Raw genomic sequence first — 19,471 nt, forward strand, 5'->3', positions numbered from 1 at the left:
ATGCACCTTACCCTACCCTCTGCGTTCCTATGGATTCCTTTTCCAGTCCGCCATACACCCAAGCCCACTCCACAACCACCTCCTGCCCTCAGTACTGACTTGCCAATCCCAAGGCCTTCATGTAAGCGGCTTTCACCTGCTCCCTTCCTTGTGCTGCAGGGTTAAACAAGGACAACCACTGACTTCAGCCACAATGGCACAAAGCCAACTGGTGCATGCCATTTATAAACAAATGTGAGCCAAGTGTGACCAGATTCTTCTGCACTGCTGATGCTATCTTGAAGGTAGAAGTTTATTAACAATATGAATTTTCATGAATGCAAATTAATTACATGTATGAAGCCCAACACACCCTAAGCATGCCATTGACTTCATCTCTGGTCAACAGGATGTCTACATTTTGCATCCCACCTCATTCAGTCACCTGCTCATCACACTTCCTGCTATTTGGGGATGGGGAGGGACCAAAATAGCCCCTTCCAAGCCTGCCAAATGTTCAGGTCAATGCCCTTTCATCAGAACTGGTTTTATCCTTTATTTTCCCATGTTCGTTTAATTGAAATTAAGTGAGTGTCAATTCTGACTCAAAATCCCAGCTCACTGTTTATTGCTTCAGTTAAATTATTTAAGTGCAAACACAACCGACTTTGAATCGTTACAGAGTTGGCTTTATTGACAAAAGATACGTGTAATTTATTCGATTACAACCCTCTGAAAAAGCAGGGTTAAATAGATGATCTTGACTCGAGAAATCTCGAACGACAGAAGACATCCTTCTTTGTTTATGACGGTGTCAGTGTAAACATTACTTCCCTGAATCATCAAACACGACTGGGCAATTTTGTTTTGTGGAAAATACAAACTGCCCCTTTTTGTTTGAAAGGGAAAAGAAATAATTTTCACATCTCGGCCGAGGGTAGAAAATAATAATTGGAGAAATTAAAAAAAACCCTCCGACTCAGTTTGGACAATCTGGGAATTTTTTTTTGGGAAGGGGGGATGGGAGAAAACTTCTCGGGAACGAGACAATAGCAACATTGTAACCGAACATAAAATGTTGCAAAATAAGATCAAAATAGTATCTCCTGAAACATTAGCCCTGTGTATGTGAGAGATAGAAAGATTTGATGTATTTTTCTTTTTAGGGAAAAAAAAGGGCCAGTGAATAAGAATAAGCGCATGCGTTTGTAGTGAGGGGGGTTGGAGGGAGATGAGGGAGAGACAAACCCGGCCGCCTGGATCTTGGAGCGGGCACCGACTGTACCGCCTCGCCGCTAAGGGGACTGACACCACGGCAGCTTTCCGCATTTCAGCGGAAATCAAGGAGAGTGGGCTGGGAGGAGATTTTATTTTTTCCAAAAGAAATTAAGAAAATAAAGGTGTGAAGAGAGCTGTTGAGCCAAGGCCTCTTCACCCCTCCCCTTTACTTTTTACCCCCCACTCCCCCCTTGTCTTCTTCATCCAAGCCTTCCTCCTTGGAACCGGGTCTTCTCGCTCCGTGAAGCCCCTGGTTTCAAGGCGAAGGTGTGTGTTTATTTTTGTTTGGGGGGGAGGGGGGGTTGGGGACAAATACACACAGGGATAGAGAGAGAGAGAGATGGCTCGACCGAGGCCGAGAGACTACAAGGCTGGCGATCTGGTCTTTGCCAAGATGAAAGGCTACCCGCAGTGGCCGGCGAGGGTGAGTAAAGGAGTTGAGGGGGGAGGGGGGGAGCTGTTTGCCGGTTTGGGGGGGAGGTGGTAGCACTGGATGGAAGGGGAAGGTAAGCGGAGGGAGCTGGAGGCGGACAGCGACGCTGCCTTCCTCCGTCCCCCGGCTACTGAGGCAACCCAGTGCCGGAGCCACGGGCCAAGCTGCTCCCTCCGTCTCTCTCCTCTGGGTTGACATGTTTTCTGTTGTTGTTGTGCGAACAAACGATTATATAACCATTAGCATCTGGAGTGGTCGAAGTGATCTCCTTGAGCAAGGAGAGGATTGAAACGATTTGGTGTCGTTGAACTGTTCGTGTGTGTGAGAGAGAGAGAGCGCTTACTCAATCTTTAAAAGGCACCGAATACCTACTGCAAATGGGGAGGGGGGAAGATAACGTGAACACCCCATTAAATGCATCAGCTCATGTGACTCATTCTCACAATTTACAATCTATTCGGCTCGGAAATAAATGTAAATGAATCCAGTGTTCCAGGTTTGTTGGTAGTCACAGTTCCCCAGCAGGTAGGGCACACATCTTGGCCTGGCTCCCAATTTGTATGGCACTAGAATCAACCCCGTGGTTCCCAGGTATTTTCATTGGTCCTGGGGAAATAAAGATGGTGATTAAACGTTGCAGCATTCAGTGGGTGTAGTAATGTTTTGGAACATCATGTGTAAACGTTATCGTGTGTGTGTTTTTTGTTCTGCTTTGACAAGTGGTAAACAAGATGCAAGGTAGGATGTTCATCATTCTGAAATCAATATCACGTTGCTATGACTCATGTTGTCACACACAGAATGCTTGCAGTCAGGTGTTGTTGGCAAGGTGGTGAGGAAGTGTGACCAAAAAGCTAACATCCATCCAGGAGAGATGATTTTTGAGGCTAGGTTTTCCTGACATGAGCCCAGTGTCTGTTCTGTGAGGAGGGAGTAAAATAATTTGCCTCACACAGTCAGACTTAGTATAAAGTGTGTCACATAACTTACTCACCAGCCTTTCCCTCTAGTATGTAATAAGCTCGCACAGAATGTGTGAGAGCTTAATTTTGTGCATTTGATCATTCAAGTGAGGATGTTGACATTGTTTTCAGAATTTTGATGCCACTTTCTATAGGACCAATGCTCGTAGCATCATGATGTGACAGGAAGGCTATGTAAACAAGTCCCATTTACCTTGTGCTCAGTGACCTGTGGCTTCCAGTCAAACAGTTACATGATTTTAAAATTCTCATCCCATTTATAAACCTCTCTGTAGACTCCCTATCTTTGTATGCTTCTGGTCCAACATTAATCTTCCGCCTTCAGATTGGCTAAAGAATTATTGATTGAAGGTAGGCGAGTCCTTAAGGTGACGTTATTATTCGAGGTAATTTGGAAATTATATGATGGATTTTTGTAGAGTTGTAGAGGTACTAGGACCTTTATAAATGGTGGGCAAGGCCTAATCCATCTGAGCTGGTGATAAGTTGGCATAGGGGCTTTCAGGGACCATGGGGCCAGATGGGTGCGGATTGTTATCATTTGGCGTGTGTGAACATGGGGAATGGGTGGGATTGTGAGGAGGCCAAGGTGAGAATTCCCAGCAGTGATCTCTTTGGCACACCACATGTTGCACCTTGCCAACCAGAAAAAGACCCATTTACCCATACTCACTGCTTCTCATTAGCTAGCCAAACTTTTATCTGTGCCAATAAGCTAGCCCTGACACCATGACCTTCCCTTTTCTGCACTAACCTTTGATATGGCACTTCATCATATGCTTTCTAGTAATCGAAGTACAGTATATGCACCATTTTGTGAAACAGTGCAGTTTACTTCCTTAAAAAAAACTCCTAAAATATTGGTTAAGCAGGAATTCCTTTTCACAAAATCATGTTGACTTTCCTTGGTTACTTGAACTTAAATAATTGCCCTGCAATAATTTACTTTATGACAGCTTCTAACAGTTTCCCTCTGTGCTAACTGGCTTATAGTTCGTTGCTTTCTGTTTCCCTCTTTTTTTGAATGAAAGAGTTAGTTACATTTGCTATCTTCCAATTTAATAGGACCTTCTCAAATTTAGGAAGTTTCCAAAAATTAAAGCCATTGCATTGACTGTCTCACCTGCCACTTCTTTTAAAAGCCTAGCGTGAAGTTTTAGCAGGATCAAGCCACTTGTCACCCTGCAGCCTGAACAATTTACTTCATACCACTTACTGCTATTTTCCTGAGTCCCTCCCTTCCTTCCATTTCCTGACTTATAGTTGCTTCTGCTATGCTACTTTTATATTCTGTAGTAAAGACTGATAAAGAAAACTTTTTCAATTCATCTGCACCTCTTTTGTTTTCACAAGAAAAAGATTCTTGAGTCTCACTTTCTACAGGACCAATGCTCATAGCATCATAATATATGTCAAGAAGGCTGCATAAACAAGTCCCATTCACCTTGTGCTCATTGACCTGTGGCCTCCAGTCAAACAATTATGTGAGTTGAAAATTCACATCCCGTTTACAAATCCCTCTATAGACTCACATCTCCCTCTCTTTGTATGCATCTCCAATCCTAAAGCATCTGACCTTCCTCTACTGCTCCAATTCTGGTCATTCCCTGATTTATATGGGATGTTACCTTTGCACCAGTCTTCACTTAGATGATAAAACATTTTTTTCAATTCATCTGCCACCTCTTTGTTTTCTTAAACAATTCTTAGGACAAATGATCACTTTGTAGAATTTAAAAGGGAGTTAATAGAAACTCTATCTAATTTTTATATTTGGCTAACTTGCTATCATACACTAAATCCCTGATTATAATCGGTTGTCATTGGATGGATTTGCCTTCAGTATATCCACTTATACTCTTTTTGTAAAACTTCAGGTAAATGACTTAAGTTCTAAAACACTCCCCTATTAGAGCCTCCACCTCTCTTTCCTCTCCTCCATATCAACCTTTGCCAAAATTTTTTTATCATCTGCCCTAAATCTCCTTAAGTGGCTTAGGGTCAGATTTTGTTTGCTCCGATCTGAAACAGGTTGCTATTTTAAAGACATATAGATTGTTACTGTTTGTTATTATCAATAGCCGTTTCCATGCCAGCAATTACAGTACTTTCATTATCATAACTCCAGTCAATCAAACTTGTCATCCTCGGAGACTGAGGTCACTCATTTTAGGCTTATGCCAGTTGCAGTCGGAAGCACAGAATAAATATCACGCAATGATCACAATTAGTAAAGAGTACTTCAGTAGAATATTAAAACAAAACTCCAGAGGCCTGTTACATTGCATTACTTTCAGATCTTCCAAAAACTATTGTACAGTCATGCGGAACAGTAGGAGGCCATTCAACCATCATATCTATATTGACTCTTTGAAAGTGCTATCAAGTTAATTCACAAGAACAGAGTGAAATGTGAAAAGGAGTAGGCCATTCATCCCCTTAATCCTGCACCAACATTCAACTGGATCATGGCTAATCTTCTCCCTCAACACTATTTTCTTGCAATATCCCCTATATCCTTTAGTACCTAGAAATCTAACAATTGGTGTCTTGACTATACTCAATGATTGAGCCTTCACAGAATGGCTTGTCTTTTATTCTTAGACTTTATCCCATAGTTCAAGACCCTTCAAACCAGGTGAAAGAGCATTCCTTAATCTCCCCTGCTGAGCCCTGAAAGCGTTTTATATGTCTCTCATTCTCCTAAATTCTGGAGAATTTGGACCCAGGGTTTTCCCGGACAACAGTAATGCCATTCCAGGAAGCAGTCTGGTGAACCTTTGTTACACTCCTCTTGACAAGTTTATCCTTCCTTGGGTGAGGAGACTAAAACTGCACGTGACACTCCAGCTGTAGTCTCACATTATCAGCAAGACTTTTGTTTTTACTCCTGGACTTTGTCGGGAGACAGCAGATAAGTTACTCGTTGCAGATTTTTATAGACTCTGACCTGCTGTTGCAACCTATACTTATTATGACTAGTGCAGTTCAGTATATGGTCAGTAGTAACCCTCAAGATGTTAATAGTGGGTGATTCAGTAATTCTGGGGCAATGAGATGCACATGTGGTGCACATGTTTAGGGCCACAGATGGGTGCCAATCAAACAATTTGCTTTGTCCTGAAAGGTCACGAGGTCCTGGAATGTTGTTGATGTACTCGTCACACAAAAGGAGAGTATGCTTGAATTGTTTTGAGGCTCTGAGGAGTCTGGAGGTCATGTACTGCAACTTTATTTTGCATCATCAGCAAAAAAACACTCCCTGGATTTACAACACAAATTTTGGTATTTGCATGTGAGTTTATCGTTTCCCTACCCTGGTTTGTTGTATTTTCTCGATGCTATCTGGTGGTTAGAGTAGATGAGGTGATAGGCAGCCAGCTGTTGATAGGAGCCACTTAGACTGAGGTCACCTGATAGTCCACCAGCCGGTTCACCCATGTGTGTTGTAGCTGTGGCTGTTCAGTCCTGCTGCTCTCTGACATTATATTAGCTGAATGGAGACAGAATTTATGGGATCAGTTTTTACTACTTTGAAAGTTTGAGCTATACCAGCTTCCCATCGTGTCCCTTTGCTAAACATCCACTTGTGTCTGGTAGTGACATGGAGAAGGAGACTGTTGGGACTGTGAAACTTTCTGTTAGACTCCCTCATCTAACTTGTAAACATATTCAATCTGGCTATGATTGAAGGCACCATATAATTAAAATCTGTTGCTGTTGTAGGTACCTGGTCTCAAACTAAAAATCTGAACATTCATGAGCAATATTGTGTTTGTGTGACCTCCTCCCTCCGTTGAGGCCTTACTGTTGCCTATAAAGTTGCATCATGTTAAATGTTGGACTGGTGTTTAGAAATACCTCTGCAAAGTGACATGGAATATATTTTAGTTTAAGGACATTATATATAAAAAAAAAACATACGTTTGTATATCCACCACAACATGGAGATGTTTGAAAACCCTTTACAGCCAATGACCTTGCATGTTGGTGTTACCTTTCTGTATAACTGTACAGAGTTAGTAATGGACTTCACACTCTCAAGCTTACCTTTTACAAGGTTTGGTAGGCAGTGACAAATTACTCCAGATCATTCTTCTCAAAGTGTGGTCTTGTTTTACCAAGAGGCTCCTTGGAATGTCCCTGGGAGAGAATGTGCTCCTTTACATCCCTTACTGGCTACACTTTACTCCTGTTTGATGATTCGCCCAAACCCCTCCATCCCCCATTCCCTTCATTTGCACATGTGCTGCCGTTCTAAGAAATTGGCTTGTTCTGACTTCTGCTTGGGGTTCTTTCAGAACAACAACCATAATTAGAATTCTGCACACTGAATTATTACAATGCTATGTACCATCAACAATAGCTGAAGTCATACCTGCATAAGTAAGGCAGGTATGATTTTAAACAGTTAAAAATAAGAGGAGGAAGGATGGAAATGGCTCTTTTCCTGCTTCCGTTAAGTTCTCTGTTCAATTATTTGCAATAGGACCTCCCTAGAACACAGGCAACAGCCTGAGATTTCTGATCCATCTGTTATGTGGGTTTGCTTTCTTTGGCTTAAAAAGAAAGATTTGGATTTGTATAGCATCTTTCACAATCACAGGTCATCCCAAAGTGCTTTACAGTGATAAGCACTGTGTAGCCACTGTTGTAAAGGAAATATCTGAGCTAATTTATATACTAGTAGCTCCCACAAACAGCATTGTGACAATGATCACATCATCAGTTTTGTGATGCTGACTGAGGGATAAACATTGGCCAAACCCTGAGAATGACTCACTGCTCTTAGTCACAATAGTGCTCTGGGCTCTTCTTGTGCCCACCTGAATGGGCAGACAGAATGCTGAAAGATGGCACCTCTGACAGGACAACCTTTGCTCACTAATACACCAGGGTATCAGCATGGATTTTTGTGCTGGATTAGAACTTGAACGCACAATTTTATGATTCTGAGGTGAGAGCGCTACCAAATCAGCTGCCTTGTGCTGCAAGCCAAGGTTTTGAGACATGTGTCACTACAGCTTTCAGAACAAGTGTCCATTCTGAATCACAGCATGTGTGAATTAAACACAGATATCATGCTACTGCTTTGTTATAAAATCTTTTTAATAATGTTGTGATGCTCTTTCCAGTAAAAGATATTCCAGTATTGGGTGAAGTGTGTTCCCTTCTGTTTGTGCCCTTGCATGGTCAGATGAATATGTTGCCGAGCTGCCTAAGGCAAAAGTCAATCCATTAAGGTCATGAGGAATTTTACTCATCTCCTCCGTACTGAGACTTTTTGGCACAACTTGTGTCCCTTGAATAAACTCGGGCCCCATGTGCCCCCTCAAGTGGAAGTAAAAAAAATCCCACAACACTTTTTTAAAGCAGAGCAAAGGAATTCTCCCAGTGTCCTGGCCAATATTTATCTCTCGACCAACATCAATAAAAGCAGATGCTCAAGTCATTCATCATATTGGTGTTTGTGAGAGCTTACTGTTTGCAATTTGGCAGCAGTGCTTCCTCTGTCACAAGAGTTAGTATACTTCAAAAGTCCTTCAGTATACAGTATTGAATACTTTTTGGCTGTAAAGTTCCTTCAGCTTGTAAAAGGATCTATATAAATTCAACTTTCTATTTTTACTATACTAAGTAGGTTTTAACTCTGGAAACGGTGTTTTTTTGTCTCTATATCTAGGATAGAGCAGATGGTATTTACTCTTGCCATACCTTCATTCTAGATTTGCCTCATTGAAGTTTTAAAAGGAGGGTGTAAGGAGGTTTTGAACTGTATGACCGATCAGTCTCAAGTCCTGTGTAGTACTAGGTACACTCTTAAGTAGAGAGGCTGTTCACTAAAAAGACACCACCTTTCCAATTTTTTTTAACAATACTGGTCATGCAATGACGATGGAACTTCTCATGGTGCACATTGTAATCTTGCACATCCTCATTTATTCCGTACTTTGGAGATGAGCTGATTAGCACTCTAGTGAGTCAAGGTCATTTGTAAACCTACACGCTGATATATTTTTACATATAGAACATGAACAAACAAAATATTGTTTCGGTGAATTTCAAACCATTTATCAGAAAATAACAAAGGTGTCGCAATATCCTTGTCTGCCTCTGACAATAGGCTAAATTCAAAACCACAGACTAGCAACAATCCTGAACCTAGTTGGGCCTAATCTTAAGGAGTCATCTGCTGCTGAGGTGAGCAAAATAATCAGTGATTGGCCAGCTGAGCTGCCAGTCACAGCTCTTGCCAACTTGATGGAAGTGGGTTCCACTGGCAGCTCCCATGTCACTGGACTGAAATGAATGGAACCATCCCAACATATTGTGTGAATCATACTTAAAGATATTAATCAACCTCACGGTCTCAACCTGATATGATATGTAGGAAATGCAGTTTTAAGGAAGACCTTCTCTAGACGTAATTCTTGTTGTCAGCCACTTGTGTGGTTTTAACCCCTTGTGAGGTTCACTTAATGAGAGCAGTGTCATTGTTTCTTTTTCAGTCACCTGGTGTGAACTTCAATGGCAACTCCAGTATTTATTACCATCCTAATTACCCATGGGAAAATGTTGGTGAACCACCTCATTGATATGTTGCAGAATGTGTGATGTATAAGTTGGGAATTGAAGGAATGTGACTCAGCTTTGATGAAAGAACGGAGATATATTTCCAAGTCAGAATGGTGTGTAGCTTGGAGGGGAACTTGCAGGTGATTGTGTTGCTATGCATCTGTAACCCCTTGTTCTTCTAAACTGTAACCTCAACTCCATATTTTTACCTACCCCCAATAATGTTTCATGTCCTTGCTCACTAAGCATCTATCCACCTCTGCCTTCAAATTATCCAAAGACTGTGCTTCTACTGTCTTTAAGGAAGAGAATTCAAAAGGCTGGTGACCTTCTGAGAGAATGTAAACTCATCTGTCTTAAAAGTGCAACCCATCATTTTAAAACATAACCTCCTAGTTTTAAATTCTCCAACAAACAAAACAAATGACATGCACGCTGTCAAGCCTCCTCAGGATCTTTTTCTTAATTCATTAATGGGATATTGGCTTGACTGACTAGACTAATATTTATTGCCTGTTCCTACTTGCCCTTGAGAAGGTGGTGGTGGTGGTGAGCTGCCGTCTTCAACCATTGTAGCCCTTGAGGTGTATGATTGTCCCCAATGCTTTCAATCAAGTCATCTCTTGGACTTACTATTTTTGGACTGACTTCATCTTTTGTTTCTATAACTGTTCTAAATCTAACTAAACAATAGCACTAAAGTATTCTTCCACTTATGCTTTTTCTGCCTGCCCAGACTTTTCTCCCCCTAAGTCCAGACTGTATCTCTTACCAGGTACTGGTTGTGGAGATTCTTCTGGATGAACTTTAAGGATCTTTTATACACTGTATCTTTTCGACTAAATATATTCAGGTAGGATTAGGGTAGCTGAAATCCCACACTCCAACAACCTGTGTAGTTTTGGAATTTATATCAATTGGACTGCATTGTTCCTCTTTACCTTTGACCATTTGGAGATCTATACTCCCAGACGTATGATTGCCTCTTCAAGTTCAACTCCTTTGGCTTTCTTTATTCAACTGATACTGTGACCCCCATACTACACCCATCCAATGGGAAAATGCAATACGGGGGCAACCAAAGAAAAGTCTTTTCCGTAAGTAGAACTGTCAGAGTCTCTAAGGAGCAGCTCCTCAAATTGTAGGCTGGTTCTCTTTCACATTTACTGCTGATCCACTGTGAACATTCAATGAAAGTTGGAGAGAAGCAGCCTGTGATTGGAGTGGTGGTGAGAAGATAAGTCAGCTAGGCTGCATACAGCAGAGTGAGGGAAGATGTTGGAGCTGGGTGGAAAAACAGGAAACACAGCTGGCAAGACCATGCTCCAGGAAGTGAGGTTGCTGAACAAATTGGTGTGAGGTTGGGGTCTGGGGAAAGTGCGGCTGGAAATTGGGGAGAGCCTGCAAAAGGTGGGATTAATTGTGGCAGTGGGGCTTCAGAAGGGGGAAAGGGTCTGAGAAGGGGGAAAGGGTCTGAAAAGGGGGAAACAGTTTTAACATTTTCAACAAAGGAAACTCAGCTAACTGGGAACCAGGAAAACAGGTGTTGAATTAATTGCAATTAAGTATGGAGCCTGTAGCTTAATGCTGAAAGGGCTGAGGAGGTACTATGTGGGGGAAATATAGTGGATGCTATTGTAATGGACATTGTGCCAATTAGATGATTCAGCATCTTTTCATAAAGATTTGTGTTTTTGCGCTGTTATTTCTGAGTCTCACACACTATGATTTACTTGAGGTACAGTGACTCGATAAAGACAAATGCGACCATTTGGTTGCCTTATGAGTCTGCAGAAATCATGTTTCAGGTGATGGCTTTTTGTGTGTAGAAGTGTGCTAGTTGTTTTTAATAAAAAGCATTTGTTGCTAACTTGTGGTTGTAGTCAGTTTGAATGCTGTGGTGTCTAGAGAATTGATGCTTTCCTTGTGTCTTGTGGACTTCAGGGAGCACCGATTAATTACTGAGGACATAGAAGCATTCATCAAAATCTATTACCCCATACAACACGAATACAGAAGATATTATTACCATGTGACTACATCACGCAATAAATGCATTAGAAAGAGTAAAAATGGTGCTGTTTCCATGCTGTACTTTTCTACAACTGAGTGCTTCATCTTAGGAATGAATCAAGTGAATTGCGTCTTAAGTAATTACATATATTTTGTCAAGTAAGGAGAGGAAAACAGTGTACAGTAGACACTTCATTCTGTACAACTGCATTAAAACTTTTCTACTTTTTACATGCCATTCTCCTTGCAGTAAATTAAGACATTCCATTTGTCTTCCGAATCACTTGCTGTACCAATGTAATAATTTTGTGATTTGCGGGTATCATTTTGTACCACCAAGTTTTGCAATCTATTTCAATTTAAATCATATAATGCTTTTCTGTTCTTGTGCCAAAGTGAACATGTTCATGTGTACCCACGTTATATTCCATGTGTCACTTTCACACACTCAACCCGTTTGCATGCCTTTGCAGACTCACTATTTCTCTTGACAGCTTAATTTCTTAACAATCTTGATGACATTGGAAAATTTGATACTGTACGTTTGGTCCCCTGCATTCAAATTATTAATATAGATAGGAAATAGTTGAAGATCCAGTACTGATTCCTGTGGCACTCCACTAGCTGTGGCTTGAGAAGCCAAAAAAGTCCATTTATGTCTATGTTTCATGTTAGTTTATCAACTCTTCATCTAAGCAAACGTCAACTCTCCTACTCCCCTGAGGCTGCCTGACCTGCTGTGTTCCTATAGCTCCACACTTTATCGACTCTGACTGCAGCATCTGCAGTTCTTGCTATCACAAAATTTCAAATCCTGTTCAGAGTCTCCGCCATGTCTTTGTTTTGTATTATCAATTCCCCAGAGCCACCCTTTAGCTACTCTTTTACTATTCACATACTTGTAAAAAGTCTTCCTATCTGTTTTTGTACTACTACTGGCTCATACTCTGTCATCCTGGATATTCTCTCATACCCTGCTTTTTAATGAAGAAATAATTCTTTGGTTCTTAAAGTCCTTCCAATCCTCTGACATACCACCAATCTTTGCAGATTTGTATGATATTTTCTTAAGTTAAGAATAGTATTAAATTTATTTGTTCACAGATATAACATGCTTCTTAATTCCTTCCTTCCTTCTTTCTCACTGGGATATACCTTTGCTGAGAGTTATTAAATATTTCCTTAACAGTGCCACTACAAACCCATGTCTTACTTTTTAACCCAGGCTCCCCATTCACCTTAGCTGGCTGTGTTTTCATACACTCTAAGTTACCTTTTAGTTACTTGTATTTAGGTTTAAACCATCAGCCATGGACCACACTTCTCCCTTTCTGAAGGAAAATGAAAATGAAATTGTATCATGGTGTGCTCACTGTCACCTCAGCTCCTTTACCATGTGGTTATTATATAATCCTGTCTCATTGCAAATTACCAGGGCTGGTTTAAATTGGTCTGTGGTTGAGTTGAGAGCATACTGCTTGAAGAAATTATCTCAAAAAAATCATGTTTTTCAGATTACCTTCGCCAGTATAATTCTTCCAAGCTGCATGAAGATGAAAATCATCTGTGGTTATTCTGTTGCTTTTCATACATGTCCCATTTATTTCTCCTGTATGCTCTGCCCAACAGTGTAAAGGTCTGTAAACTACTCCCATACATGACCTCATAGTATTATTATTGCTACATAAACTGATTGTACATCCTGCTCTTTCAAACTAATGTCTTATTATTCTGCTAACATCATCCTCAAGTAAAAGAGCTATCCTGCCAAGTTTTCCTTTATTTCTGACATGGCAACATGTCAAATACCCTTTAATATTCAGGTCCCAGGCTTGGTCACCTGTTAGTCATGTCTCTGTAATGCCTATCAGGAATATACATATTTATCCCTCTCTGTTAACAATTCATTCCTTTTGTTACTAATACTACATTCATTCTGATATAGGTTATTAAACTCTATTACTTTTTACAATTTTTATAATCTCAGGCCTTCTCTGTGGATGCGCTCTTACATTTGTTGTTCCGTCCCTTACTGTCACGTTAGAGTCGTAGAGCTATACAGCACGGAAACAGACCCTTCGGTCCAATTCATGTTGATCAGATGTCCTAAATTAATCTAGTGCCATTTGCCAGCATTTGGCCCACATCCCTCCAAACCCTTCCTGTCCATGTACCCATCTGGATGCCTTTTAAATGTTGTAATTGAACCAGCCTCCTCTACTTTGTTTGGCAGCTCATTCCATACATGCACCACCCTCTGTGTGGAAAAGTTACCCCTTAGGTCCCTTTTAAATATTTCTCCTCTCACCTTAAACCTGTACCCTCTAGTTTTGGACTCCCACACTGGAGAAAAGACCTTGTCTATTTACCCTATTCATGCCCCTCATGATTTTATAAACTTCTATAAGGTCGGCCCTCAGCTCCTGATGCTCCAGGGAAAATAGCCCCAGCCTATTCAGCCTCTCCCTGTAACTCGAGCCCTCCAACCCTGGCAATATCCTTGTAAATCTTTTCTGAACCCTGTCAAGTTTCACAACATCCTTCCTATAGCAGGGAGACCAGACATTCGAGTAAACATCATCCTGAATTTTGCCCTTCTGTGTTTGGAAGGCATGGTGGCTCCGTGGTTAGCACTGCTGCCTCACAGCACCAGGGACCAGGTTCGATTCCAGCTTTAGGCAACTGTCTGTGTGGAGTTTGCACATTCTGCCTGTGTCTGTGTGGGTTTCCACCGGGTGCTTCGGTTTCCTCCCATAGTCCAAAGATGTGTAGGTTAGGGTGGCTTGGCCTTGCTCAATTGCCCATAGTGTCTAGGGATGAGCAGACTGGGTGAAAATCTTCACATTATCATACTCCATCTTGAACACTTTAAAAAAAATAATTGACAGGAACCTATTGCAAGGTTCCACTCTGCACTCCTAATCTTGGATGACTTCATTGAGGGAGTAGTCATCAACCTGCGATATTCGTAGAGCCTGGGTAGCTTCTCTAGAAAGTATTGATTCAGGAATCTTCACAAGGCATATTTAAAAGGCCTTACCTGTGCCCCCTCCATATCCATTGGTTCCGTATATGGTCCATACTGGATGAATGAGTCTGAAAATCACAACAGACAGCCTTGAAATGGCAATGAAAGAAAATACCCATTTAGAAATCCGCTTATAAAAAAATTACTACGCTTACAACCCTAAAACAGAGTCAACCAAGCATTGTTTCAAAAACAGAAATTTTACCCCTCATCATTCCTCATCTTGCCCAACAATACAAACATTTGAAAAAAATCAGGAAGAAAAACATATGACCTCAACTGTGTCAATCAATCAAAGCTAACACTCCATTTCATCATGTATAATCAAATCCCTGTAAACTAATCGATTAGAGTGCCTTGGATCTCAGCCAAGAATTCATAATGAGGCCATCTGGAGAAACATGCCTGGCTGTCTGTTTCTGTTGATATAAATTCCCACTTCATTAGTGAAAGTACAGCTCAAAGTCTTTGTTCAATATATATGCTATTTCTTCATTCCTGTAATAAATTCTACAATAGATGTTTAAGGGACTGATCATGACTTTAGGTATGTTGCTTTATTTATGTATGATAGCTCTTACAGCCTGTTTTTATATTCCTAGCCATTCCTATGCATTTCATTTTTCCCTTTTTATGTCTTATTACATTTTTCTCTTTTCCATAAGACTCTTAATCCTTTACATTTAGTCCTTACATTCACAGAATTATAAGCCTTTTCTTTTAATCTAATATTATTCTTGCTGTCCTTACTAAACCATGATGGATCTTTCTTATTGAGTTTTTTTTTGCTGTGGGATGTATTTTTTTTAACCTTTCAAATTGCTTCTTTGTGTCCCATTGTTTGTTTATTTGGGGCCACACGTTTTCAGTCTATTTTAACCAATCAAGCTTAGCCTGTTTTCCCCCGTACCTCTGTAATTGACTTTGTTTAAATTTAAGGTTTCTGTTTGTATTTGGAGAATGTTCCTTAGAAATCTAACAATGCATTTACTTGTACTATGATCACTGGCACCCAGGGGATTTTTTATTTTGAAATTACTAACTAATCCTGCCTTATTACAGAACACTAGATCTAAAATAGCTTTATCCCTCATCAGTTCCACAACACATTGCTCGGAGAAAATGTCAACAGTATTCTGCAAGCTCATCTTCTAGAACATCCTTTTCAATTTGATTGGTTCGGTCTTTGTGAAGACTAAAATTTCCTACAGTTAATGTTACTTTTGTTACATGTTCCAATAAATTCTTGTTTAACATTTTGTTCAAAAATACTACAGTAAGGTCTAGAATCCTTTCCCACCAGCGTTTCTAACTCTTCATCTTCTTGATCACGACCCATACTGACATGATTTTCTGAACCAAGATCATTTCTCACTCATATCTTTGTCATCTTTTACTATCAGGGTTCTCCATCTTCCTTTGCCATTCTCTCTCTCTTTTCGTGGTGTATTTGTTTTTCAACCTTGGTCGCCTCATAACTATGACTCTATAATGACGATTAGATCTAAACTAATGATCTCTAACGGTGCCACTCATTCATCTACCTTCTTGTGAATATTTCATGAATTTAGGTAAAAATACTTTTACTTTCATGTTTTTATTACTATTCCCTGCATTGATCTTACCTTATGTACAGCATTTTTATTTGCACTATACATCGTTAAACTCTCACAGCAGAATGCTATTTATAGAGTCATAGAGATAGACAGCATGGAAACAGATGCTTCAATCCATCTTATCCATGCTGATCAGATATCCTAAATTAGTCTAGTCCCATTTTCCAGCATTTGGTCCATATCCCCCAAACCCTTCCTATTCATGTACCCATCCAGATGCCTTTTAAATGTTGTAATTGTACCAGCCTCCATCACTTCCTGTGGTAGCTAATTTCATACATGTACCACCCTCTGCCTGAAAAAGTTGCCCCTTAAATCCCTTTTAAATCCTTACCCCTTCACCTTAATGCCGTCTGGTTTGGAACTCTCCCACACTGGTGCAAAGACCTTGACTATTCACCCTATCAATGTACCTCATGATTTATAAAATTATATAAGGTCACCCCTTAGCTTTTGACGGTCCAGGGAAAATAGCCCCAGCCTATTCAGCCTCTCCCTATAGCTCAAACCCTCCAACCCCACCAACATCTTTAAATTTTTTTCTGAAGCCTTTCAAGTTTCACAACATTTCTCAGGTTAGTTCTGTTGTTTAAGTGCACTATAACAAATGGATTCTTTATTTTCCACTCCCAAGTTCAGCTCCAGATGTGAGGAAATGCGTTTGACCCTGCCATCAGGCAGACAATAGAAGCATCAGAGGTCCCGGTCATGGCTACAGTAAACAGAGTCTGTTCCCAGCCTGTACTCTTCCCAAATCACCGCCATGTTACTTTGCTTCCCTCTCACTTGAATAGCATCCTGCATCATAGAATCTTTCCTCATTCACACAGCAGTCTTGTCTCCTCATCTGTATAAGCAGCAAGTATGTTATTACTAATGGTTAAAGTCTTCCATCACTGCCTGCTAGATTACTGTACCTAAAGATGAAATGATGTCCTAGTGGTATTGTCACTGGACTGTTAATCCAGAGGCCAAGATAATGTTCTGGAGTCCTAGGTTCAAATCCTGCCATGGCAGATGGTGGAACTTGAATTCAACAAAAATATGGAATTAAGAGTCTAATGATGACCATGAATCCATTGCTGATCATCAGGAAAAGTTCACTAATATCCATTAGGGAAGGAAACTGCCATCCTTACCTGGTTTGGTTACATGTGACTCCAGAAAAATTGCAATGTGGTTGACTGTTAACTGCCCTCTGGGCAATTACGGATAAGCAATAAATTCAACACCCTCATCCCAGGAATGAATTTTAAAAAAAAACTTTCCAGACTTGCAATCACTCTCCCATCCCTGTACAAATCTGCGTGAGCTGTCTTTGATTAGTGAGCATTTTCAAGGTGTTTAATTATGTTGAATTATCCTTATTTTTAATTATAGACTCTAGCAATTTCCTAATGGCAAATATTGAGCTAACTGGTTTATAATTGAAGTTGTAGACTTGCTCGCCGAGCCAGTGTGTTTGGTTGCAGACATTTCGTCACCCTGCTAAGTAACATCGTCAGTGCGCCCCTGGTGAAACGTTGGTGTTCTGTCCCACTTGTTACCTGTATGCCTTGGTTTGTTGGGGTGGTTGGCACCACTTCCAGTTCTGTTTTTCAGTGGTTTGTATATCGGGCCCAGTTCAAAGTGTTTGTTGATGAAGTTTCGGTTGGAATACCAGGCCTCCAGGAATTCGCTGGCATGTCTCTGGCTATTATGGATGTGTTGTACCAGTCAATTTGTACCACCAGTTGTGGTATGTATTGAGACCAGTGAGATTTGGTTGTGTCTCTTCGTGGCTAGTTGGTGTTCATGTATCCTTATTGTCAGTTTTTTTCCAGTTTGGCCGATGTAATATTAAACATAGTCCTTGCATGGTATTTTGTATATTACGTTAGTGTTATTGGTTGTGGGTATGGGATCCTTTACATTCATCAGTAGCTGTCACAGAGTTCCTGCTTTTTCTCCTTTATCTTCCTTGAACAACAGATAGGAGCATTTTCCCAAGCTAATAGAACAGTTGCGAAGTAAAGAGAACTTTAAAGATGCACTAACAATAAGCTTCCAGCATATCCGCACCTATATACAAACTGGATTGCCAACATGCCCAGTTAGATCTGCTTACCACATTTTCTTGAATCAGTAACTATCCTTATTGCTCATGACAGATCACTCCATAGCTCCTTAGGGGTATCGGCAGGCTTTGCTATAGGGCTAACTAGAACAAGTGATTGCAACACCTAAGGCCATGTTACATTGATATGGCACCCAACAGAACATAATTCCTCAGATGGATCCTTCCAAAGCTCAGGTGTTAATTGTTCTTAAATTTTGAAAGTGGAATCAAGAAGCTTATAAGTTGCTGGACATCTGGCATTGAGCCTGCATGCTAATAAGATGCCAAGGAGAAGGAATATGTTGGAATGAAGCATGATAGCCATCATTTTAATACGATGATAAATTGATTTTGGGGAGATTGAGGAAGCTACAATGCTAAAGTTTCTAAAGAATTCAGAGCTGTAGTGCATCTTCCTGCTCTTTCCCCTGCATTGTAGGTGAAAGCTACAGATATTCCCTGTGTATGGTAACTTTGGAATTAGTACTCCACTCACATTGAGGAGAAAAGACAGAACAGGAAAGAATTGCCACAAGACAGTGAAATATACACCAGTCACAATGAGCTCCTACCATTTTACAGTGCTTTGCACCTATCACCAAAGGATTGGCTACCAGAGAGTGAAAGATGCCTTTGATCATCTCATCTTAGTCTATCTGTCTCCTCTCATTTAAAGTCCACTCAAGTCCCATGCCAGTTTTCTTAATGCTTTATCATCACTTCTTTCTTCCTTCAAACTCTGTCTCGGGACCTGTTCTATCTTCCCTTACTTTCACCTTCCATGTCAACTCCACAAACCATATTCATAGCTGTCTGCTTGATCTTACCAGCTCACTGTTGCTAAGTCTTAGTTAGCGCTAAGGTCATCCCTGATCACCTGTCCAACATTCTGCTGAAACTTGCTTCTTGTGTGTCAGCTCCCAAATGCTCCCTGTTCTCTTAGAACCACACTCTCCAAATTGCCAGTCGTCAAGCCTTTGGCCTTTTGTTTACTATGACATGTCTGCAGCTACTAATCTGCACAATCACACCCTCCTCTCCATCTTGGATGCCCTAATTCCCATTTAAAAGTTTATTTCCTTTAGCCCTGGCTGTTCCTCCAGTGAGCTGTTTGACTCCACTGTCTTAAGTCCAAGAGCTGCAAAGTTGAATGGATGTGCCATTCACTGTCCGATCTGGCTGAACCATGTAAAGCACAATTGGTCCTGCTCTCCTCAGTGAAAACTGCTTTCTATTCCAGGATGAACTCAAATTCAAAGAGAACACTTGGCTTTTGTTCTCTTCTGCAAGTTGTCTTAAGCCCCTGTCCCTGTCTCATGCACCCTTTGTTCCAACAAGTGTAATGAACTCAATGGTGCCAAAGATAATAGGAACTGCAAATGCTGGAGAATCTGAGATAACAAGGTGTAGAGCTGGATGAACACAGCAGGCCAAGCAGCATCAGAGCAGGAAGGCTGACATTTCGGG

At 40.7% G+C, this 19,471-nt stretch overlaps 1 protein-coding gene across 4 annotated transcripts in view; it reads left to right on the plus strand.

Moving 5' to 3' along the window:
* The first annotated feature begins 898 nt into the window (after positions 1-898).
* hdgfl3 (HDGF like 3) overlaps positions 899-19,471 on the plus strand; it is a 100,853-nt gene continuing 82,280 nt past the window's right edge. For 2 of the 4 annotated variants that reach the window (XM_048616041.1, XM_048616042.1), the window contains exon 1: positions 1,176-1,681. In XM_048616041.1, the coding sequence (XP_048471998.1) occupies positions 1,598-1,681 (84 nt within the window). In that variant the 5' untranslated portion in view covers positions 1,176-1,597. Of the gene's footprint in view, positions 1,682-19,471 lie in introns of all 4 variants that reach the window. The other 2 variants (XM_048616038.1, XM_020528551.2) reach the window with 2 other exon arrangements.

This window comes from Rhincodon typus, chromosome 33, assembly GCF_021869965.1.
Source record: "Rhincodon typus isolate 14 chromosome 33, sRhiTyp1.1, whole genome shotgun sequence".
Lineage (NCBI taxonomy): Eukaryota > Metazoa > Chordata > Chondrichthyes > Orectolobiformes > Rhincodontidae > Rhincodon > Rhincodon typus.